This window comes from Saccostrea cucullata, unplaced genomic scaffold (assembly GCF_032062105.1).
Source record: "Saccostrea cucullata isolate Sc308-1 unplaced genomic scaffold, CSIRO_AGI_Scuc_v1 ctg2926, whole genome shotgun sequence".
Taxonomy (NCBI): Eukaryota; Metazoa; Mollusca; class Bivalvia; order Ostreida; family Ostreidae; genus Saccostrea; species Saccostrea cuccullata.
In genome coordinates, this window is record NW_026934374.1 from 17,590 (window position 1) to 44,183 (window position 26,594).

Sequence of the window (26,594 nt, forward strand, 5' to 3'; positions counted from 1 at the left end):
AACAAGCTCAAACCAAACTCGAAGAAATTAGAAAAGAATATATTAAAGGACTATTTGCTAGAAGCAAGCTTAAATGGATAGAATATGGAGAGAAACCTACTAAATATTTTCTTAGTCTAGAGAAAAGAAATTATATAAATAAAACTGTAAATAAGCTTCTCACAGATAATGGTATTGTCACTGGACAGTCGGATATCCTATCCGAAATTGAAAGATTTTATAAGGCATTATACTCATGTGTGGACAGCAAGTTACACGATGTGAAATTGGAAAGCATTATTAATACTGAACATATTAATGTATTGGATAAAAACACCGCTACAGAACTTGAAGGTTTGATATCGAAAGAGGAAGCCCTTACAGCACTTAAAAATATGAAAAACAATAAAAGTCCTGGAAGTGACGGGTTTACTGTTGAATTCTTCAAATTTTTTTGGAAAGATTTGGGAACTTTTCTAGTCAGATCTCTTAATTATGGATTTATATCAGGGGAATTATCTTTGACCCAGAAGCAGGGTATTATTTCTATTCTCCCTAAGGGGGATAAGCCAAGAGAGTACCTTAAAAATTGGCGGCCTATTTCGTTACTAAATGTATCATATAAAATTGCCTCCTCATGTATTGCTAATAGAATAAAAAAGGTCTTGGACTTCTTAATTCACGACAATCAAAAGGGCTTTCTTCAGGGTAGATTTATAGGAGAAAATACTCGAGTTATTTATGATACAATCCATAATACTCTTGAAAAACAGATCCCAGGTATCTTATTACTTATTGATTTCGAAAAGGCATTTGATTCAATTTCATGGCGATTTATGTATAGGACCCTAAAGTTGTTTAATTTTGGCCCTGATATAATAAAATGGGTATCAGTTTTATACAACAAAGCTAGACTGTGTGTTTTACAAAATGGTATTTTTTCTAATTTCTTTTTAATTGGACGAGGTTGTCGCCAAGGAGATCCTGTATCCCCTTATTTATTTAATCTCTGTGTTGAAATTATGGGTATAATGATTAGACAAAACAAAAATATTAAAGGAATAAATATAGGAAAGGAAAAAGTTTGTTTACTCCAATATGCGGATGATACAGTACTGTTCTTAGATGGCTCAGAAAAAAGTCTAAAAAGTGCACTTGACCTTCTTTTTCAATTTTCAAAATTTTCCGGTTTAAAGCCTAATATTAGTAAAACTAAAGCTATCTGGATTGGCTCAAAACTTGGTTCAAATGAAACACTGTGTGATAATACAGATCTAAGTTGGACTAATCAACCATTTACAATATTGGGTATCACTTACACTGCAAATCTTAAAGAAATGGAACAACTGAACTTTGATAGCAAATTACTTGGGATTCAAAAAGAAATAACACAGTGGTCTAAAAGACATATTACCCCATTAGGCAAAATAACAGTTGTTAAAAGTGTTTTACTGTCCAAACTTACTCACTTGTTCAGTGTTTTGCCTACACCAAGCGTACAGTGGATTAAAAAATTAGAAAAATTACTTTTTAAATTTATTTGGGGCAATAAACCTGATAAGATTAGCCGAAAAACATTACAGTCAGAGTTTAAAAAAGGTGGATGCAGAATGACTAATGTTGAAATTTTTATAAAATCTCTTAAACTTACTTGGTTTCGGAGAATACTTTCTACTAACGCAACACAGTGGGCAGTATTGTTTACAGAAATTACTGGTTGTAATGTCACACAGATGTGTCAGTTTGGGTCAGAATACATTAGACAAAAAGTAAAGTTAATTTCCAATCCTTTTTGGAGAGAAACACTCTCATATTTTACAGATTTTATTAATATTTGTACATCTGCAATACAGGATAACACACTATTGGAACCATTATGGTACAATGAAAAAATAAAAATACAAAACCAAAGTGTTTTTTATAAATCTTTATATAGAAAAGGATTCCATATAGTTTCTGACTTGCTCATTAGCCAGGGTACTTTTATTTCTTATGATAAATTAAAAGATTATTTTAATGTAAAAATGCCCTTTACCATATATGAAGGTTTTAAGCATGCTATTTTATGTGCAATGCCAGAAGTAAAAAATCTGGATCCTTCTTTAGTAACAAGACCAGTCCAGCTTGAGTTTATAACAATTTTGTGTAAAGATAACAAAGGTTCTAGAAGAATATACGATTTGTTTATGTCCCAAGGACAACATAAACCTTCGTGTGAAAAGAAATGGACAAATGATTTATCACTACAAGATGACTTTAATTGGAATCAAGTTTATATTAATCTTAAAAATCTAACAAAAGATACAACATTGTTTTGGTTTCAATATAGAATTTTACATAGAATACTTGGTGTGAAAAGATATTTGTTTTTTTCAAAAATTATTGATAATCAAAAGTGTGCACTGTGCTCACAGGAACCTGAGACATTAAAACACTTATTTTTTGAATGTGATTTTGTCAAGATAATCTGGTCATCCTTAGAAGATTGGATTTGTTTAAAATCTGGTAGAACATTGCAATTTAATATACAAAATGTAATCCTCTGTACTGCAGACATTGATGTGGGTTTGAATGTTATTATTGTATTAGTAAAAAAATATATCTTTCAAACATCAAGAAAAAAGTGTACCATTTTATTTAATGATTTATTATTGTACTTGAGTAATTATTTTGTTATAGAAAAAAAAGTATATGATGTTGAACAATTTGAAAAAAGATGGTCTAATTGGAAATGTCTTTTTCAAAGTAATGACGAAGCATTGGAGTTTTATACTATTGTTATATTGACTGATATTTATTTAATGACTAAGCATTGGAGTTTTATACTGTTGTTATACCGACTGATATTTATTTCACCCCCCTTCCACATGTAATATTGTGTGAGTCTCACTCTGTATGTAAGTGTGTGTACGTCTGTATGTGAGTGTGTCATTAACTACATTTAAATGTTTGCTTCTGAACATATATGTAATGTGTGGTTTCTTTAAATAAAAAAAAAAAAAAAAAAAAAAAAATGGAATTTTGATCAGCAAAAAATATTTTAATTTATATTATAGATTCTTAAATATTAAATAGATTTCATATATCAGGAGTATATACACTTTTGAATTGTCTACTAAGCGTCATTTTTATGAATTTCTTCTGTTAGGAAAACTACAGGTACTTGTTGGCGGGACCCCCCCCCCCCCCCCCGCACACTCTCTTTATATTCAACCCAAGGGCTTATTGGAAATTTTTGTGTCATAAGATATATTTATTTAACTTATTCATCATGTATACAATAACAAAAAAATTTAAAATCCCCAGAATAATCGCTCAACATCCCTCCAAATACCCACAATACATTATAAGAGAAAGATATGCCACTCCAGTCTGTTTACGTTGTACCCCCTCTGGTATTAAATGCCTTTATTTTGTTTTAACTTTAAATGTCGATTCACACTGCAGGCGCAGATTCAGAAATTTTTCAAAGGGGGGGGGGGTTGAAGTATTTTTCAAAAGCGGGGGTTGAAGGCGAAAACAGTTAAAAAGTACGTTGTACACATACATATAGTTAAATAACTCAATAGAATATCGATACAGGGTGGAGTATGGTTTTTGAAAGAAAGTGGGACGTTGATCAATATGGGAAAAAGTACTTGTATACATTACCAGAAAGTTTTTGAAAAAGAAAGGGAAATAAATCTCCGAACCTGAAAATCCTATTTTGTAAAGGGAGGGTTTTTATTTTGTTTTTACAGCCGAATTTCTTTATATAATACAACATTAGCCTTTCACCTTACATTTCCTATAGTAAAAACACAACGAAAAAATTGCAACTTTCTTATTTCTCTTTCTCTTAAATTGCAAATCAAAAGGGGGGGGGGAGGTTGCAACCCCCGTAACCCCCCCCCCCCACTGGATCCGCCACTACACTGTCTCTAAATATACAATGTATCTCTGTCTTAGTCCATGCTATCGGACTGACTCTGCATCACGTAATAATCCCACATTTACTCCGTAAACAGCATTCTTTCTTGTAAAGTGGGGTAATAAATTGTGTTTTTTTGTTTTGTTTTGGTTTTTTTTTTTTTTTTTTTTGGTTTGAGCGATTATTCTGGGGGTTTTACGCCAGCGATTTTTTCGTAATTGTAAGGTTACACATAACAGAGAAATAAGCCCGGGGGTTCAATATCAAGGGGATGGGGGGGGGGGTCTTGTCCACACGTACCTTAAGACAAGAAACATAAATTATATTGACGCAAGCGTCAAAAATCGGCCGCAAACCAATTAATTGTTCCTTTTATGGTCCCTCTAGATCCGCCACTACATTACTTCTCTTTGAGTTGTAGCGGGAAAATTCTTGGCACATTGTAAAACGTGCATTATCCTCGTCTGCTAAGGGCCAAATCTTGTAATATTCTGTAGCCTGCTAAGTCTTTTAATGAATTAACATTTAAACATATGTTTCAAAATGTTTATATATGTACATATGTACATGTCATTTTAAAATAAATACGTACAACAAATCCCGTTTGAATGGAGAAAGTAAAATTGCGTAATATACATAATGCGGTCTTTGCTGTAGACTACGCCCAACACATGTCCTAATTTTCTCCGCACCTCAAACATGTCTAAGTTCATAAATAGGATTGGATGAAATATTTACCTCATTCTTCATAAGAATTTTTAATTTTATGTTTATGATGCGTTCTTCTTTAACCTTTAGACGCTCTTTTTAATATACTACTATATTAATGTTAAATATTTTTTATTTAAATTGTTTTAACTCCGCAAAAACGCACAGCGGCTTCGAACTTTCATATCATAGAGCCGACCGCCTCCGGGCCGGTAATTAGTTGACGATACAAAAATATATATACTTCTGATATATGTAATCTATTTAATATTTAAGAATCTATAATATAAATTGATATATTTTTTGCTGATCAAAATTCCATTAATTATTTAAATTTACGTCTAATATATATAGCACTTTTTCTTGCATTGTAATTTAATCAAATGACACATTTGATATAATTATATTGAATTATTTCTTGATAGTAAAAACATAATAAAGGGGAATAATCAAATGTTGAACTCGCTTTTGATTGGTTCGTTTGGATATTGAATCTCAAAACTCGAATTTTGAATGTCGAATTTCGAATTTTGAATCTCGAATTTCGAATCTCGTATTTGGAAACTCGAATCTCGAATGAGCCTTCTGGGCTTTCGTAGATATGATAACTTAATTTTAACGCTTTTTCTTTCAATCTAAAAAATATTTAAACGGTGATTACTCATTATCTTTGAATTTAACGTAGAACCTACGTCGTATGACATCATAACAAATGAATGTGTTAGATCTATTATGACGTCATGATTATTTCAATGTCAATTTTCCCGTACTTTACAGCTTCAATAGAAATGGTAGAAAATACTGCATTTTGTAATTCAAAGAATTTAATTTAAAATCATGCACAAAATAATCTTAATTCAATTTATCTATTTTTTTGGTTATAATGCTTAATATATTTCTTGAATTAGAGAAACCTGTAGGCTCCTTTCATTTACGAGATCTTGACCTTAATTAAGTTGACAAATCCAAGACTATATTGTGTAATAATAAAATTACAATGTATACAACTTACTGTAATAATGTAAATGATATGTAATTATTTTGAAGGAATGCAGAAATCAAAAAAAAAAAAAAAATCTTCAGTTGCCAACTAAATAGTGTAATATCTTGATGAAATGTTCTTAAGTCAAAGATGTACGTGTTGTAGATCGTGTGTACATTTATATAATAGTGTTGCATTATGCATGTACTATGCCTAAATAATAGGCAGGGTTTAACACATGGTGCACGAGCCGGAGGCGAGTGCACTATGTGTCAAACCCTGCCTACTATTTAGGCATAGTACATGCATAATGCAACCCTATTGTTATTATTATGCTGACTGTTGTAATTATTTATGCGGCAATCCATTTGAATTTTTCCTGAAAATATCGGTGCTAACACCTCGCACTTGCAAGAACTCATTCAAAATCTTCATGCTAAAATTGGTTGCATGCTTAGTTATTTAGGTTACTAGTATTTTCTCTAAATAAGTCAGGATTTTCTGTCCCAAAGCAACTCATCTTTATTTTCTGTTTTGTTAGTAAGACTTAGGCCTATTTGTTTGCAGACGTCGATTCTCATTGATAATTGTCTTTTACATCCTTCAATCAAGCGTCATATAAAAAAGCGTTTTAATGATCCTACGAAATCAGTTCATCTAACGATCTGTATATAATTAGTTTGAAACTTTGTTGTACATATTAATCTAAGGTTCCTTAGAATAATATAACTGTTTTCAAATAAAATTTGTCTATTTTCTCCTTCTTGTATCAATTGTATAAATGAAGTTTATATATTTAATAAATTTCTATCAATTAGTGATCGTCTCTGTGGCGTAATCGATAAGGCATCGGACTGACAATCTCATGGTCGTGAGTTCGATCCCCGGCGTGTGCGCTGCAGAATTTTATTCAGTAAATAAAGCTGTGCAATATTTCGGCATAGTATGTTTACGCTATTTCAATCCTGAGACCACTATGCGAGAATAGTAGGGTATGGGTTATATAGAGACAAACTGACAGGAAGCATGATAATTTGTGATATATGTAATGAAATGATATGCATTCCTTTTCATAATTATCTGTTACTTATTCATATTCTTGGAGTTTGATTACAATTTTTCTATTTAATATGATCTTTTTAAATTTAAAGTACAATTTAACCTCAAACAGTCGTTAAATAATCAAATCCCTTGTTAGTGTAAAAAGGTCAAGAATTTTAGCATCGCTAATTATAAATAACCTATCTCTCATTAGTTAGAGGGGAAAGGTATATATTTTAATCACTTTTTGTAATCATATGGATATGTTCTTTATCATATTAAAGTTTGAAAACACTGTGACAAAGACTTCTGAAAAATATTTACAAATGTAGGGTGGAAATTTGGCTGAAAATTAATAGAGTTCATTTGCCTATGGTTTTTAAAATGTGGACTGATCTTTTATGTCAATTGAATAAAAATGAATTTATTCTCGGGAAATATTGTTTAATACTGTTCAATTAATAAACAATAAAAACAACGATGTTTCAAGAAGTACCCCTAAAATGACTGAAATTGTGAAGTCGCAATATGTAAATATCATTCCATGTTTGACTGGCTGTACTTAATCTTATAATAAGGAAACATGTCATGTGCTTCTAACTGATTGATAAGTAAGTGCTAACTTATCATTATGAAAAATTTGAAAATCTTGTGACAAAGACTTCTCCGACATAGGTTCTACCTTAAATGAAATACTCGTAAAACTAAATCAAATTACAGTTAATCTTGCGCATACACCTGACCAAAAACTACAGGGAAATGCATCTTGGAATGTTGCTCCTCATACCAGCACTTGGAATGCTTCCAGAGCAGTTGATGGTGACACGAGACAAAACCATCTTCCTACATGTGCTATTGCTGACTACGATGCTTACAATTATAAATCAGTATGGTGGAAAGTGTGGTTAAACAGAACCTTCAATATAGCATATTTGGAAGTCTTTCTGCGTTCAGATAGTAAGTATTTGTTATATTTTATTGCCCCATATACTGTAATATGCTTAAAATATATACGTGTATAGTTACAAGGTTTTCTGTCTTAAAAATATTCATTAAAATAAAAGATACACAAGAATTTGGCAAGTCTGTATCATATTAAGATATTTTACTTGAAAAAGACGTAAATGATAATCTTTCAAATTTTATGATAAACATGATGACTCTGACTTTTCTATTGTGAACATCACTCACATATTCACCAATATACCTTCATCACCTGCAAACGATGTTTATATGTCATAGTTCATTCGATATGCAAGAGAATGTTCTACGCACGGACAATTTCTTAAAAGAGGTATATTATTGATAAACAAGTTGCTGAAACAAGAATCTCAGTAGTCTCTTTCAAAGTCCTCATTTTGTAAGGTATGGTTGACAAAATGTATTTGTCAGCAAATACAATTCTTAGTAAGTAAAATGCTTCATGACGTTTTTCGTGCGAATTATTGATCCGATACGTAAATGCTGAATTAATGACGGTATTTTCCAATCATGGCAAGAAGTACACAGCGTGTGTAACGCTGCCTAACCGATCATTAACGTGATTCCACCTCTGATGATTAGGAGGTCAATATTTGTTGTTCTCTAATCTTGTTTGAGTTTTGAGCTTGAATACTCTTCGTTTTGTCCATGTATTTTACTAAGTAGTAAGTAAAAGTAAAATAATATCAAGCTTAAATGGTAAAGAAAATATTCCAATGCCTCTCCATTTATTTTCTTGAATCGGCAGAAGTCAAGTTTTTAAAAGATGGCCTCAGGTGTTTGCCACATATCTTAGTATTTCTTGGTAGCTGCATTTTATTATTATTTTTAGAGCGCTCGTTGTTAGAAGTGAAGGTCACGGGTCTTTTGGATATATGTTAAAAAACTTTGGTTTCGTGAGACGAAAAAGAACATTCACTGTTCAATCAATGTCGCTGAGTGCCGAGTTTACGCTTTAATTACGGTAATGTCTACATATAAGTAAAAAGTTCTTGAAATGGACGTTAACTCTTTATAACTTACTGAACTGTTATGCAACATACACTTAATGTCCATGCCATAGAAATAAGAAGTAACCATTTCCCCACCAAGCACTTTATAGCGTGGCGCATGTTTATCTTAAGTTAAGCGTATATAATATTATGACGTAATATTTAAATTAAAAAAAAATAACTTTTCTTATTTTGTGAGATTCTAGCAAGTATAAAATAAAAGAAAATTTATGTTAAGTTGAAGATTAAATGTACTTTTTTAAGTGCGTGAAAAATGCATGATTTGGGGAAAACGGTATATTCGTGATTTTGCGTTAGAAAGAGGAAATGCTGTATGCGTAGAAATGCGTGACTGCGGAGAAGGATAATGAACAATAAACAGTTAATCAATCAATCATTCTAGAGCTCCATGCAATTCTAGTTGATCCCATGAAAGACTATTATGACGATTTTTAACAAGGAAAATGAAATATTCCATAACACGATTTTTTTTTATTTTATACAGTTTTTTGTCTCAATATCTATATGTCCTTTCACACAAAAACTTATAACATATTTTTATCTTAAGTGAAAACTAACAATTAAAGTCGTTTCACATAAATCCTTAAGAAAGTCATAAACGCAAAAATCTGTCGTAACTTAATGAAAGACTCAAGCCTCTCTTAAGCATTTTAAAACATATTTTATCGCAAAATTTTACAACAAAAACCAAAAGACATGATCAATAGATTTTTTCAAAGCAACTTCAAATATTATATGTATACATATTTTTTCACAATCATTTTCAAAAATTTACGAGACTGACTTGGGGTTTCCCTTGCACAATACTTCGAGCATCAATGGAAACTGAAACAAATCTAGCGTTTTAAAGCAACTTTGTTTTACTTAATTAGTAATATTCAACAAAATTAGGAAAGTGTAGGTTGAAAATCTAATTACAATGTAACTGATTTTCAAAAGGTTTTTCGAACTGATAGGTAGATTGACGTCGTTTTAAGGTGGTTTTTTTTTTATTTTTGTAATAAGATTTTATTCAGGATCTTTAAATACGAGTAATACATAAACAGTACAAAACTAATAATACAGAAACATGATTATATAGATGTTGTTGAATATATCAATTGTTTACATATTAAGTCAAAAATAATAAGTAAATTCTCTGTTTTGTCGATTATAACAATTTTTATAGTGCCTATACATATAATGGAATAATTTTTTTTTAAGACAAAGTGTTGCAGAGTATAAATAAACAAAATATATACTTAAACAGAGTAGAACTAGCAATTATGGTTCATAGGGGTCCTAAAACCCCAAAAAAGTCCAAACACTCCCCAGTGGACGATGCTACTTGAGAATGTTCTCTCGAAGTAGCTGATTAATTGAAAAAAAAACACATTTACATCATATTCATAATGTGTCTGCAAATTAAAAAAAAAATATGTTGTTTATCACATTTCATAAGACGTAATACAGAAAAAAATTGAATAAGAGCATTTTTGACATTTTTTTAACAAATCTAGTTCAGTTTCTTCCAAAGATTCAATTCTACAATAAAAATCTTTAAATATTTTATACGCAATAAAATATATTAAATAAATTCAATCTTACCGTTTTTTTTCTTGATTAAAGCCCAGAACAATGTGTTTCCGTATTATATCCATAGATAAAATGTTCCTAGTTTTTTTCCAAATCTGTTCAACGATTTTACATTCAAAAAGTAGATGTTTTGTGGTTTCAGTTGTTTTGCATAAAGTGCAGTTGTCCCCCTTGTCCTTTATCAATTTACTTAAATAGGTATTGTTGCAGAGAATATTATCAATCATTTTTATAATTAATTCAGCAATTTTGTTATCGTTTATATCTTTGATTTTTCTCCTGTATAAATTTTGCCATAGATTTGAGTCGTTTGCAGGAATTGAAAACTCTTGAGAAAGTTTAATTTGATAACACGGTTTAACAAATTTCTTATGTACTAAAATTTTATTTAAAAAATTGGCATTTCTTACCATTTAAATTTTATATCCCTATTGCGGAATAAAATCTCATTTCATTCTTTATGTTTAAATATTAAGCATTAGATAAACACATGTTTTACACAATGGTTTGATTGCTGATAATAAAGTTTTATATTCACAATGCCAGTTCGACTTTCTTTTAATAACAGTGGAAAGCATTTGTAGTGTTTTTATGTTCCCGTTATCATCTACTAAAACTTCCAAATAGAAAATATTAATGTTGACCCACTTATTGTATTGAGAAATAATATTTATCCTTTTATTTTGATATTGTTCTTATTCCAAATGGTTTGTTTTGAAATATCATAAGGTGATGTATTTTCGAAGTTATACATTTTTTTACATTCGTTAAATGAGCTTAGAATTTGTTTGTAGAAATGAGGAAGTTTGCCTATTCTGTCAAGTGCATTTAAAATAGTTTCAGAAAATTGTAAGACGTAATTCAGATTAAAATTCACTTTTTACAAAAAAAACTCTCAAAGATTTCAAAAAGATTGCCCTTAGAAAATATTAGTCACGGTATCCAGAGCCTTAAGCTTGCTTTCTATAGCTGTAATTGATAAACCTCCGTCAGTTAAATCGCCTCTCAGTGTATTTCGTTTGATTCTTTCCGATTTGTCCCACAAGAAATTAAATAAAGTCTTTGGACCTTACAGGTATATTCTTTATTTGGTATACACAATATTGATGCAATATAAACTAGTTATGCCCCCGTAAATGAAATTTTTATGCCCCTGTAAACAAAGTTTCGTGGGTATATCGATTTTGTCGTGTCCGACTGTTTGTCTGTTTGTCTGTCAGTCTCTCTGTCTTTCTGTTTGTCTGTTTGTCCGCAAAAACTATTAGTGGAGCTACATGTATGACTTTCTTATTTTACATGTATATACCTTGTGACATGACCTTTCTTTGGGTACCACTAAATTTGACTTTTTGACCTTGACCTTGGAGTTTGGCCCACTTAAACACAAAAAATTTAAATTTTTACTTTGGCCATAAGTTTTGAAGGGTAGATACTAGGACTTTTATACTTCTCATATATATTCTTTATGGCAAGGCCTTTAACTGGATACTACCAATCTTGACCTTTTGATCTTGGAGATTTACGTCCTAATGAAAAAAACTTTAACCTCGGCAATAACATTTGGACGGTTAGGGCTGGAGCTCTCATACTTCACATATGTACTCCCTGTAAGAAGACGCTTCATTTGATACCAAGAGCTTTGACCTTTTGACCTTGACTTTGGAGTTAGACCTACTTTCCAAAAATAAGCCTTGATCATATCTTTTAAAGGATAAGAGCAAGTGCTTTCATACTTTATATATGTTATCCTTGTGACAAGACCTTTCATTTGATTTCGAGACCTTTGACCTTTTTGACCCTGACCTTCTTAAAAAATCACAATTTTGGCCATAACGTTTGAACCGTTAGGACTAGAGCTTCTATACTTCACATATGTATTCCTTGTAGCAAGAGCATAAATTGGATTCCAGTAACCTTGATTTTTAACCCTGACCTCAGAGATTTCCGGACTTATGAAAAAACATTATCCTTTGCAAAAACTTTTGAAGAGTAAGGGATAGGGCTTTCATACTTCACATATGTAATTCTTGTAACAAGACCTTTCATTCAACACCAAAAACTTTGACCGTCTGACCTTTATCTTGGAGTTTTACGTACTATAAAAATCTTTTTAACCTTGGCCATAACTTTTAAACGGTAAGGGCTAGGGGTTCCATACTTCAAACATATGATCTTTGTGGAAAAACTTTTCATTGGATACCAATAGCCTTAACCTTCTGACCTTGATCTTGAAGATTTCTGTACTTATGAAAAAACTTTAGCCTGGCCATAATTAAACAAAGGATTTACATTGGTATTATTAGCCTATTTAAAACCTGTGAATAATATTCTGTTTTGTAATAAAACGCATTTTTCATTGTTAAAAAATTCCCCAATCTGCCTCTCACAGCACATGAAATACGTCATTTTTTACCAAAATGACGCCATGATTGACAAGTTCATCGAGATCAGTGATTTGTTTATAACCAATTGTATGAGATTTAACTAGCAACTTTTTTAAAAATGCATTGATAAGTTTTATTGTTGTTTATTATGCTAATACAGTTCAATGTTGCAGATTATTTCATTTTCGGGTGATATGAGGAATACAAAAAGTCATATTTTTGTGTGACGTCACATTAAACTTTTCCCGTATAAAGTAGGCCCCGCCCCTTTTTCTAGCCTTAATAGTGCTGCGTACTTAAGAAGTTTTTGATGTTGTGAGAAACTGAACTTCTTAAACAAGAGGTGATAAAAATGTTATAAAAGAAATGTTAAATATATGCAGTTGGAATTTAAAACATAAAAATATGAAAATCGCTTGATCTTGGTCATTTTAATTTTTTTTTAGTATTAATCCTTTGTGTCTGTCATATATTATAGTAATCAATAAAATTATTTTAATATGCCTCTTTTGCCAACAACCCTGTGGAATTTTGTGTTTTTTTTTTTCATAAATTGTACAAAATTGTGTTACTCAATAGATGTTATAATTTGAGGAAACAGTCTAATGTAATATTTGTATCAATTATTTTAAGGAGCGAAAACTTTACACTTTCATATATAATCCTTTATTAAATGTTCCTGTATTTTGAGACAGTCCCTTAAAATACCTTGGCTCTATAGATTTCTTCAAAACTTGTCGGTACGATAAAGTCAACGTAAATTATATATGCTAATAAATTAAAAGGTTCCTCTATTTTTCTGTAGTTTTAAAACGATGAAACCCAGGTTGCCTTCCTTAAATGAAATAGACTACAAAATATCTACGATGTATGTGTTATCTAAGATTTTTGTAAGACCTACTTTTATGTCAAACTTCTGATTGTGATGTAACATTTCAAGCTTCTTGCAATTCACAATCAGTTGCACTTGCTATTTGTTTTGCTCTCAAATGATGGTAACTAAGCCTTCTTTTTTCTTTTTTTATTTTTTCCACTAATTTCAAGAATTGCTAAGCATATCGAGAACGTTGTTAACGACGAAGTTTGTCATTTGTGAAAACTTAAGATCAATTGGCTACAAATGCGGTTGTTAAAAACATTTCAGATTGTAGTTAGAAATTCTTAATTTTCTAACTTTTTTGCAAAAAACTTTTTTTGTAAGGGTAACTTTTCTTTGACAAGTCGTAAGAGTATTGATTAAGCTTTTCGATTCTTACTATATGTACGAGGGTCATTTAAAAAGTTTGTGACCTTACTAACTTATTTAACATCATATTTAATCAACATTTTATATACATATTTTAACAATAGAGTTGAATAACTTGAGTACAAAATCGGTGTATATCTTTCTTCATATTTATTTAAAAAATTATCAAAGATTATGAACAACAAAATTGGAATCACTGAGCAATGTCAAAATTGAGTAATTATATCATTTTTCACTCTATATCATCTATAGCCATACCTCAAATAAATGGAGCTGAATGAAAATAAATAACAAGTTTAAATGATGTCTTGCTGTATTAATTAAAATGCTAACCGGTTTAAAAGATATCATTTTTTAAATACACATGGACTTGATTCCAAAGGCAACAAACCATGACATTTCGAGGACGTCATGAAGCAGCGAGTAGCAATAAACTCTCGCTTTGCATTAGAGAAACCTCTTTAACAAAATGTAAAAATTCTGTATAAATCATGTAATGTATGAAAAATAAGCCATGTACATGTATTTGTATAAAATAGTAGATACAATTTTTGAGCGGAATGGTGGATGGTCTGAAAAAAATCTTGTCAAAGATGTTTAAGACTTCATAAGACGTTATATGCGCTTCACTGTTGTGGAATAAATAGAGTTACGTGCTAAAGAATTAGAAAACACTTAAAATCTACATCTAGTTTAAACTATTTGCACAATTGCTAGCAAACTAGGTGTTAAGTGTTTTGGATACATTTTTATGATTGGAGAAGACGCTACAGTCGTGTATAAAATTAAAAAGTAGAGTTATCTTAATAAGAAACTTTCTTGATGTACATGGTTTTTGATGTTACAATGTTGGTTAACCGTAACGGAACGTGTTGCTTTAAAAATTAGCTAGCATGTGTTCTATTTGATCAAATTGGAATAAAACTTCACCATTCGACAAAATGAATGTTTTATTTAGGTAAATGTGTTGATCAATAATCTTTTAATGATAAAATGACAATGAAGAACATTGTCTGCGTATTTTTAGGTGAACCTATTGCTATCTGTTTTCGTCCGTCGTCGTTCGTCGTTCATCGTGGGTTCTGCGTCGTGCGTTAACATTTGAACATTTTCAGCCTATTTTGGCATATAGCATCTATGGGTGAAGGGGAACAGAAATTGTGAATTTCATCGTCCCTGCCCCACACCCCCCTCCCCTACCCCCCCCCCCCCCGGGGCCTGGGTGTGGGACCAAAACCTCTCAAATTAGTGCAATCTTTAAACATCTTCTTCTTTACTCCTGGATATCAAGCAGACAAACTGATGGTATGATTGTTATCAGCATTGAGTCGTCTACCAAAATTGTGAAATTCATGGCTAAAGGGTCAGGGGTTCTAGTGCTAGGGCGGGACTAAATAGATCAAAATGCATTGTTTCTTTGAAGTTCTCTGCTTATGGGCATTAAATAAACTAACCAATTCATAGTTGAATAAGGCTGCCTCTTCCAAAATTATGAATTTCATGGCCCCAGGTTCAGGGGTTCTAGTGCTTGTGCGGGGATGTATAGATTATATAGTGAAAATGAATATTTTCTTTGAATTCTTCTTCTCTTCTCATATGCATTGAATAAACTAATCAAGTGCATAGTTATGTTGAATAAGCCTGTCTCTTCTAAAATTGTGAATTTCATGACCCCAGGGTCAGGGGTGTTAGTTCTAGGGTGGGGCAATATAGATTATATAGGGAAAATGAATTATTTCTTTGAAAATCTTCTTTTCTGCTCTTGGGTATTAAACCAATGAACTATGTACATAGTTTTTAGGAGGAAAGATGCATCTTTTAGATTTGTAAATTTTATGACCCTTTGGTCAGGGCTTTTTATGTTAGGGCTCGGCTCTAATTTTTATGTAATGAAAATTCATGAATTGTTTGAAAATCTTTTTTCTTGTTCCTGGATATTATGCTAATGACCTAAGTACATATTTATGATAAAAAAGCTGCCTTTTCCAATATGGTTAATTTCCGGGCCCTTAGATCACAGGTATTGGAGGAAGTGACATAGTCTCAATACAAATTAATGCTTTGAAATCTGTACTTTGATATTAATCAACAATATATGATTAAATATAATTCATGATGAATTTTCCAAAATTTTGAAATATGTTGTCCCAGGGTCTGTGATTCCTCTGGAGAGGAGTGCACAAGTGGTTACAAAGTGGAAATGAATTTTCTCTTTGTTACTCTGATCTATCCTTTGGGTATTAAGTAACCAAAGTAAGCATGCTAAATGTATAATTATTATAAGCAATGGTGCTTTTTCAAAATTTTGAATTTTATTCAATTACGGGATACTCAAATCAAATTCAATTATGGGATACATGTATTCAGGGGACCTATAAGGTCCATTATTAAAAGTTTGAATGACCCTTCGTATTACATGAATATAGTGAAAATCATAAATTTTAATTTAAAGACACTCCTAGTAATTTATGTACAATTCGTTAAAACAAGACATGCATTTATGAAACAAAGACATGTACATTTATATGCATGTAAATCTGCACGTCTGATGTTGAAAAATAAACATGCTGTTTCGGTTGTCATGATCTATTGCCGATAGTGTTTCAAATAAATTCTTGTAAATGCAATCTTTTATTCAAACGTTGCATTGTTTAAAGCAGAAGTCATTAAAATTATATCTTTATCGGCGAACTTTAACAACAATCACTCTCCTTGCAAATCACATTCTCTAAATAGAAATCAAAATTATAATAAATTCATAGAAAAAAATATTATTTTTTCATTTACAATCAATTCAAATTTAAGATCAACAATCAATGTTTCGACCAATTTTGAAAAAAAAACGAAGATTAACTTGAACCATGTAATTAAAATAATGATGATAATAATAATCATAGTTATAATAATGATAATTAATAATCGTTTTAAGCGACAAACCGGGCAACTGGATTCTCCATATATACCTATGATGACGTATCTTATGACCCTCCCACTGGAGACAATGGAAACCAAATATTCAAACACGATCCTATGTCAGGATGTCCAAAGTCTCTCTGGAACATTACTGTGAATAAATTAGCTCAGGGAATAGCCTTCTTTAATGAAAGACCAGTGGGATTTACAACAAACTGTCCAGGTACAAACGTAGCAAAGACCTCAGTTGAAATATGCGAAGTGAGAGTAATGGGTAAGTTGAACTTCATACTATAATTTTTCTTCAACTATTTTTTTTAAAACATTAGAATTATTTATAGATTTTTGTGACATTTAGAACTTTACATATTTTTCATACATTCTTGGTATTTTTCATCTTTAAAAAAAATCCTAAATAGAAAATTTTCAGGTAAAAGGAGTTTTATTATTCTATGTATATTATTGAAGGTTGTGACCAAATTAGATATCACTTTGGATGTACTAAGAAATGCAGTGCTGAATGTAAGAACAGACATTGCGATGCTTTTAACGGATCATGTATTTATGGCTGTTCAGATCCCGGTGCTGTGTCCTTAGATTGTATTAGTAAGTTTTATTTCAAAAATGGAAAGCACACAATAATCATTTTACAATAGTATCATCGGAATAGAATATGAAATTTTAATCTAGCTAGTTTTCTATATAAATATATGAAAACTGTGTTTGTAAGAAAAAAATATGAACAAAGAAAATCAGTAACAACCATTTCCTTTTAATATGTAAATGCAATTTAGAGAATTATACGAATAAAAATTAATTTAAAAAAAACGAAAAAGCAACAAAAAAGAAAAGCAGCCAAGAATTGCCTAACTCAAATTAAAGTATGATTATGATTTGTCCAGTCATTGTTATTTTAAAAATGTGTCTTATGTTCGCAGGTAAAATTGCAACGTATGTTGAATACGTATAATATATAAACCGAATCATATGTTTGCCATTAAGAAAGAAAAACATATGGTCAAGATATGTTTATAACAATTTGTTGATTATATGTGGTCAACATATGTTTATAAACGTACATATGTATGTTGATTACATGTATATGTTTAAGTTATGTTTTATGTGCTTTGTATGGTCATATATTTTTCATATGTTGAGCACCGTTCACGGTAGCTCAGTCGGTAGAGCGCTCGCTCCGTGATCAGGAGGTCGTGAGTTCGTATCTCGGCCGTGACTGACCCAGTCGATAAAAAATGGGTAGCAAATGCTCCTTCGCCATGCGCTCGGCACTTTGAAGTGAAAGTTGCGGGTCCTTCGGATGAGACCTTAAAAACCAAGGCCCCGTGTCAGCGGCATGCGTTGGCACGATAAAGATCCCTCACTGCACAATGACCCTGAGTGCCGATTAAAGGTCGGAATTTGAAGCCATTCACCGGCAGACGGTGACGTCTCCATGTGAGTGAAAAATTCTCGAGAGGGACGTTAAACAATATGCAATCAATCAATCAATCATATGTTGAGCATATGTTAATCTTATTTCTTTCTTTCATTTTTATATCAATAATTGATATATCATTGGATTGCAATGTAAACTAAATATTAAACATGTCCTTAAATGCCTTAAGCAAACAATAATTAATTAAAGGAGCACAATTGTAAGCATTAATCTTGAATTTATTTTCCCACTTTTTACACAATTTTGGCTTCATTTCTCCGACAATGACTGCATTGCTTCTGAAATGATAAAGAAAATGATTAAAAATGAAGAGGTCCCAATGTGATAATAATAACATGTATTTTTAATTAAAATATATTATCACAAAAAGTAATAACCTTGAACACTTAAGAAATTTCTTCTTTAGATCTCTTCCTAATTTCCCAGCCCCTTGGACCATGGTCATATGTTTTGGAATTATTTCACGTTTAAACACGGGTGGAGTCTACAATGTAAAGTTTCTGCTGATTGAGCTGTCGTAGAAAATAAACTCGTGTAATCTAGTTTTATATAATGTGATTAAAACTATATAAAATATTATATTGTTAAAAGTTAACGTTGACAAAGACTACGAAAGACAGGGGACAGACTTCAATCCGAAAAGCTCATGCTTCGTTCAAGCCTTCGGCTCAGGTGAGCTAATAAGCGTTCGGCTCAGGAGCGTTTATAAGCAATAACTTTTTCAAAATAATGACAATTGAATTTGGAATGTTCAAATAGTAAATATTAATTCAGATTGCCAAAACTGCAATAGTCATGATTCAGAATGAAATACAAAACATTATTCGTAACAATATATCAGATAATTTTAAGTTTATTACAGAGAGGATACTTACTTACCTTTTTCTTTTAACAGGCTTGGGACCATGGTGTCTGTTCTTCCATTTTATTTATATGAGAGATGTGAATATATTGAAGCTTTAAAGATATCAAATAATTATTCCTGCAGTAAATGTTCATATCTAACTACAACAGAGCTTTTTGTTTCTCTACTGTTGAAAAAAAAAATAAAAATGTCGATTGATATATAAATAATCAATGGATGAACTCATAACTATTGGATTTTTTTAATTTTCTTTAATTGCATAAAATTGAATATACACATTTTGTTCTTGTTTTTCTTTTGACAATTGTAAATCATAAACACATAACGAGTACCTTGTATGTCCGCTTTAGGTAAAATGTATCCCCAAGTAGATATTGTGTTTTTATGGCCGGAAAGTTCACCCAAAAACTTACATAAAACTAATAGTTTTTTTTAAATGTGCTTGGATCGATCTGAAAAAAAGAGTTGGATTTTTTTTAAGTAAAAGAAGCCATTAAATAATGTAGCAAAAAATTACAAAAAAAAAAAAATTTCTCAAGATATGTTCTTTCATTAAATAGTCTTTACTGGTAAACACTTTGATTATTATTGTATGTGCCTGATTTGTCATAACGCAATCGACAGTAAAATTGGCATCGGAACAATGACTTTGTTCAACCGTCAGTCAAATCAATATTGAGTTCTTTGAATAAAAACGGCTCTATGACGCTGAACTTCATTTGTTTAATTCATAGGCCTAAAAAACAAACATAACAATGTTTCTACTCTAACTTTCATATCAAGGTCGTGTATATTATGCAATCATAACTGTTGAAAAGGGAGCACAAAGAGGAATTTTTGTTGTGAGCTTTATTGTGCCCTAAAAATGTGATGTCATCAAAAACTTTTGAAACAAGCTTAATATTAGTTAAGAATATGACTGTAATAAATCAGGAAAGAATATTGCATGAAGAACTACCATTCTGCAAATATGATGTCACTCACGTTATGCATTTCCCTATTTTAAGCAGAAAAAGCCTCAAAATGGCCCCTTCCAAGGGAAATTAGACTTAAGAAATTGTGTCCACAGCCGTCGTCCAATTTAATTTTTTATATATTGTGCAACAGTCAATAATAAAACCCCTCTTATCTCGAAATCTTTGGGGGTGATGCCTGTGGTCAACATTATCCGAGGAAAATTCAATTGAAAATTCGTACCTTCTGCAACTTAAAAAAAAACAAAACGGAAAATGCACAAGTTTATAATGTCACAATTAGCATTTAAAAGCAAATGTAAAAAAAAAAAAAAGATTTGCACGATTTTTCTGCATGGAATTTCAATCATTCAAAACGTATGAATTTTCGTCTTTCGTACAAGTTTCATTTTTCTTTTGACAAAATTACAGGGCAAGATTTTTAAAGAAAGGATGCCTTGTTCTTTATATGAAAAAATGTCAATGGGAGATCCATATGGTGTTTCCATTCATCACAAACGAATCTCAGATTTCCTACCGCATAATGCCTATAATTTAACAAATATGGTTACTTGTTAATAGGAATACTGCTATAAAAAAGTTTACACTCATCTCTGTAACAGTAATGAAATTATTTTAGCACCATGAACTAAAAATCTTCAAAACCAAATCAGAACGGTTTAAAATTACATTACATTTTTATTTGATAAATTTTGTTTTGAAAAAAGATTTTGTGAAGAGTTGAAGAGGATTTCGGTGGGGAAGCAGAGTAACAGAGAAGTTATCATTCCTTTTTATGCGACCTTCTTCAAGAAATGATCATCTAGATTCTTGTAAATAAATATGCATTCAGATGCATTTTAATCAATACTATGGAAAATTCATATGTTCATTTTATGGTTCTCAAAACAAATGGCGAATATATACGTTGCAATTTTACCTGTGTTAGAATACTGCTTATTTTAATTCAACCTCTGATTTCTCCTTCTTCATTACATATCATATCAAAAATATTTCCTGGAAATTAATATTTATTACTATGTATCAGTGTGTGAAGACGGGACGTATGCCTCTAATGATCTATGCGAACAATGTGGACACTGTAAGGGAGACACAGCATGTGACAAAGGAACGGGAAGATGTCCGTCAGGATGTAAGGAAAACTGGACCGGGGATCATTGTAAAGGTATGTAAATGTATGTTTTATGATTTACAGTTTCCAAGGTACTTCATCATCTGAAATTATCCAGAATCAGTGACTTATAGCCTGTTCTGTTTTCGGTTTTGATTTCAGGTTTTATAGGTCGATCTGCGTTCATTATCTCTACTAGTACATGTAATATAACCTACCATAGCAATCACAAATACATATCATCTTTTTTTGATATTTGATACATGTACAAACTGTTTATACTTTACGCGCAATCAGCTGTATACCAAGGTTATTTCCCTTTCTATTCTTAATAGTCAGTAACAAAGTTTAACACAGAAAAAAAGTGTTAAGGCACTCCTTCGAAATGTGGAAGACTTGTTCAATTTGGGCTCATGAAATCGTGTTAAAATTATTGTGTAAACACGATTACATGCAGTAAAGCACATATAGTCAATCGAAAAGCGTCCTAAATTAACAGCAGGAAAAACAGTTCGTTGGAAGGATCCTAAAAATTATTACCTCAGTAAGCATTTGACTTTAAAATAATTTTTATTTTCGGACAAGGTATCGACACTTGAATTATAAAATGATGACTTTAAACGAGACTCCTGTTATTCCTGTCTAAAAATAATTTCTAAATAATTTACTTCGTTTATAAAATTTTTATACGTAGAGCATGTTCTTGCATATGGAATGAACTAAGACATATAAACATCGTATGCAGGTCATGAAGGCATATTTCTGCATATATAAGTAAGGGAAGTTGACGATTGAAAAGTTAAAGTCTTCAGGTGTATAATTTATTAAATCAATTGGTTGTGTGATTATAATTAACGTGTTCCTTGAAATAAAATATCTAACAATGAGACAGATGTCGAACTTGATGGTATCTTTCAATTTAAGCTCACCTGATATATATATATATATATATATATATATATATATATATATATATATATATATATATATATATATATATATATATATATATATATATATATATATATATATATATATATATATATATCGTATCGACAAACATATAGGAATTAATTCTTAATTGCAAAATTTTTTTTTACAAATCTTGTTGTTTCTTGGTACACAGGAGGTCTGCTAAAACATTATTTGTTTTGGTTAGGAAATTCTAATTGACAGAATCCATCACAACTTGAGGTTAGTTGTGACTCTGTTTCTGATTTACGATGCGTCGTCGATATATCTAGATATCAAAATGAAACATCAAGTGTTTCCTTTTTTACACGTTTAAGATTTTGGACAGGTTTTGCTTCATATGAATGCAAAAAAAGATCTGCTCATGACGAAGCCTAAGCTTTAGAAACCCAATTAATTATCTGAAGACCTGGTTTCGCAAAACCACATACTGTAAAAGCACAAATATTCGTGGGGGATTAAATTTCGTTTATTTCGTTGTTAACAATATTCAACGAAATTAAATCCCACACGAAATTTAATATGACTATATATTGAATAGGGTTACTTTCAAAACAACGAAATTAAATGCCCACGAAACTATTTTTGATACAAAACAACGAAATTTTATGCCCACGAAAATTTGTGCTTCTACAGTATACATTATCAACCAGAAACTCGAGCTTCTTTATATTAAGAACTCTAGATTATGAATGTGCACAATCAGAATATTTTTAGCAAAAAATATTGTATATGACTGTCATAAAAATAAATTTAAGATTTCCATTTTATTGATAAAACAGTTGTCAATAATACAAAAAAAAAGCATGGACTTTAATTTTTCAGGGGAATGTCACCTTACTTTTCTAATTCATTTTGTTATATTATTCAATTACATTCTGTCACACATAAGTATTTTAAGCTGACAATAAACAATATCATATTAAAAGAATCCCTTACCAATAACTTCTCTGCAAATACATATTGAGAAGCCTGAAAGCATCACTAAGTTCTAAAAGTAAGATTTAGGTAAAACTTTACTTCTTACGTTGAAATTCTACTACCTGATCCTTGAAGAGTTTGCTCGGTAAAAACATGAAATATAAAGGTTCCACAGTTAAAATAGTGAAAACAATGTTCTTTGGAAATTTAATGAACATGAATACTCCTTTTAATAGAATGTGTTGACGGTTACTATGGTGAGGATTGTAGTACTCAATGTGGTAATTGTCAAAGTGGACATTGCGACAAGACGATTGGACATTGTCCATCTGGTTGTAAACTGAACTGGGAAGAACCTTTGTGTCAAGGTAGATATCCAGTTAAACAATGATCAATAAGACAAATTAAATGCCCTCGCTTTACAGGACTTTTTACTTTTAATTGGAATTTTCCCTCCATCTAGTAATAGAAAACAAAGACTGAACAATTTTTAAATCTAAGAATTTCAATATCTGTGTGATGGTAAAAATAAACTCTTTAAATTAAAGAATGTGTTGACGGTTACTATGACCAGAATTGTAGTACCCAGTGTGGAAACTGTCGAGAAGGACTTTGTGACAAGAAAAACGGAAGTTGTTTATCTGGCTGTAAACTAAACTGGAAAGAACCTTTGTGTCAAGGTAACTATTTATTTTTATCACTATGCAATATACTCGGATATACATTTAAAAAAGTATTTGCATTAACATTATTTCTCTATTAGATATTATAGATACAATGGAAGAAAAATGTTTTTTTTGTAAGAAGTTTAATTTATAAGATGCATAAGGAAAATAATACACTATTTCAATTAAAGACTGCGTTGACGGTTACTATGATAAGAACTGTAGTACCAGATGTGGTAATTGTCAAAGTGGACATTGCGACAAGACGACTGGAAATTGTCCATCTGGTTGCAAACTAAACTGGAGAGAGCCTTTTTGTCAAGGTGCATAATCCATTTTTGCAATATTCTATATCTGATTCTTATCCGTTTATAATTAAGAATAAAAAGTGAAAGTTCTTTTAAAAAAATATTGTTTTAAAAGATAAGATGAAATATTTGCAAATTACAAATACACAATGCATTTCTTAGAATGCGTTGACGGTAACTATGGCCGAGATTGCAGTTCTATGTGTGGGAATTGTCGAGAAGGATTTTGTGACAAGAAAAACGGAAGTTGTTTATCTGGCTGTAAAGGGAACTGGGAAGAGCCTTTATGTCAAGGTAGATTCTGAGATTTTTTGTCGAGTCTGACGCATCTGTTTCATACTTGGACAATTTACTTGAAAAAAACGTTAATGGTAATCTTACAACCTAGCTATATGATAAACGTTAAAATTTTAACCTTTTCTTTCATCTATATTTAGGATTCATTTAATATTAGGTGATGACCTTAAACAATATCCAGATTTCACTCGAAGAGTGATTATCACAATTTTAATAAAAAGGTCACATTTAGGTTCGGCAAACAGCGTCAAAATAACAGAAAAAGAAAGAAAGCCCACGTTTGAAGTTCCAAATTGCGGATTTACATGAATGTTTTTAATGACTCGACATTATTCCTTCGTATGATAAGGGGTTTGACTGTACATGTAGTTTTCATTGTGCAATATTTCGTGCATCATAGTAAAAAGAAGCTTATGTACTGCTTAAAAGCAATTTTTTCACTTAATATAAAAAAAAAATATTAAATTAAAAAATTATAGGTTGAAAAATTTAGGTACAATTTCATATATCTGATTTCTAAAGCAATTTTTAACATATAGGCGTCATTGGCGTCATTAAATTGTGTTTTCGAAGTTATGATAATGGAAAGCTCGTACGGAAAGGGATTATAAATATGTTATAAAATAAAAGTAATAAATATATGCTCCTGAATTTCAAAACATAGAAATTTGAGAAACTTCCCTTCATTTTTAATATTTTTTTTTTGTATAAATCCTATGTATGCTTCATATTTTGCAGTACTCTATAAAAACAGGGAAATTCGTTATTTTTTTGGAATTTTGAGATGTCCCCTCTATAAACAAGACGGTAGAATTTTGTGTTTCTTACATGTAATGTACAATATGGCGTTACTCATCAAATATTATGGTTTGAGCAAAAAGTCTATTGTATTACATGTATTTGTATAATTTGCTGAAAAGTGCTAAAAATGGGACTTCCTATACAATCCCATAGTAAATGTGCAAGTATTTTGAGACCGTCCCTTATAAATACCTGGACTGTAGATTTTTCCTAAACTTGGCATATACACTTGAGTCTGCGTAAGTTGCATGTGTACATATATTATAAGATGAAGACTTTAGCTATTGTAGTTTTCACACAGTAAAATCCCAGTCGGCCCCCTAAAAAAATTTGAATTTTTTCTCAAGATGTAGTTGGAGTGAATAGACATTGATCGACCAACCAACAATTGTTTTGTTTTTGTAAATGCGATATCTGCGTTTGGGGACATATTTTGACTCTTTACTGTTAAAAATAAAAAAAAAACATGTTAACATCGATCACATGTTCTTATGATCATAGATATTGTGTCTTTAGATACAGTGTACATGTATGTGCAAAATTAAATTAAAGAAAAATTCCTTAGAAATATAATTTGTACGCTTGATTGGCGGCGGATTTTCCGTTGTTTCCCCATCGTGTCTGAGAGTGCACGTTTGCTGTGTCCGATTGGCGGGGGATGCTCGCTCCTCCGTGGCACTTGGTCCCACCGCTGACGTTTTGGAGGTCCTTGCTTGGTCTGCTCCTGATTTGGATTGTTTAATGGGAATTTGATCTAGAATACTTTTCGTTATATCTACATGTTTCATGTAAGGTTTGCAATAAATGTCCATATTTGTATCCACAATTAATTGCACCATATATAGCAAACATGTAATGTGATGAAATCGAGGACGAATTCAACTGAAAATATAGCGGAAACTCACTATAATTGTAATATACAACTTCTAAAGCGGAATTTATGATTCCCCAAACAGAATCTTTAAAATGTTGATTTTCATATAATGGCATGTTTTTTAGATGGGAAAAGGTTAGTCAAATAGTTCATATAAATACCTGTAGAACAGGTATTACACATAGACTGGTTAATCGAACAGACGAGCCACATAAACACCGAGTCAGCACAGTTCGACGGATACATGAGTTAGGGTAACTCCAATAAACATCATATATTCAAACCCATTGCAATACATTTTTGAAGAAGCGAATACCGTCTAACTTTCTCTCTTCTAACTTTAAAAATCTTTATTTTAGTGTAGCTCATGTTGTTATTCGCAGACACATTTGTGTCCTTGAGCTTTACGACAAATATTTCTTTCCCGGATCTAAAAAGTGGACTTGTCCTTCCATGACTTTTGATAAAGAACACCCAAACTTTTCATTAAAACGAAAATTTTTACCAATTTGATGCGCTTAACTGATTTATGTCTGTATATACATATGTATCTGGTGAAAACTAAGCTAAGTTTTTTTTTTGTAAAAAACACTGACAAACAACGATAAATTACAGTTC

General features: G+C 31.1%; 1 protein-coding gene across 1 annotated transcript in view; it reads left to right on the top strand.

Annotated features, from left to right (window-relative positions):
• LOC134240601 (multiple epidermal growth factor-like domains protein 6) overlaps positions 1-26,594 on the top strand; it is a gene marked incomplete at its 3' end in the record, with an annotated part of 60,371 nt that overhangs the window by 16,910 nt on the left and 16,867 nt on the right. The window contains exons 9-12 of the mRNA XM_062722684.1: positions 23,268-23,399; positions 23,580-23,711; positions 23,888-24,019; positions 24,167-24,298. Of these exons, the coding sequence (XP_062578668.1) occupies positions 23,268-23,399; positions 23,580-23,711; positions 23,888-24,019; positions 24,167-24,298 (528 nt within the window). The remainder of the gene's footprint in view (positions 1-23,267; positions 23,400-23,579; positions 23,712-23,887; positions 24,020-24,166; positions 24,299-26,594) is intronic.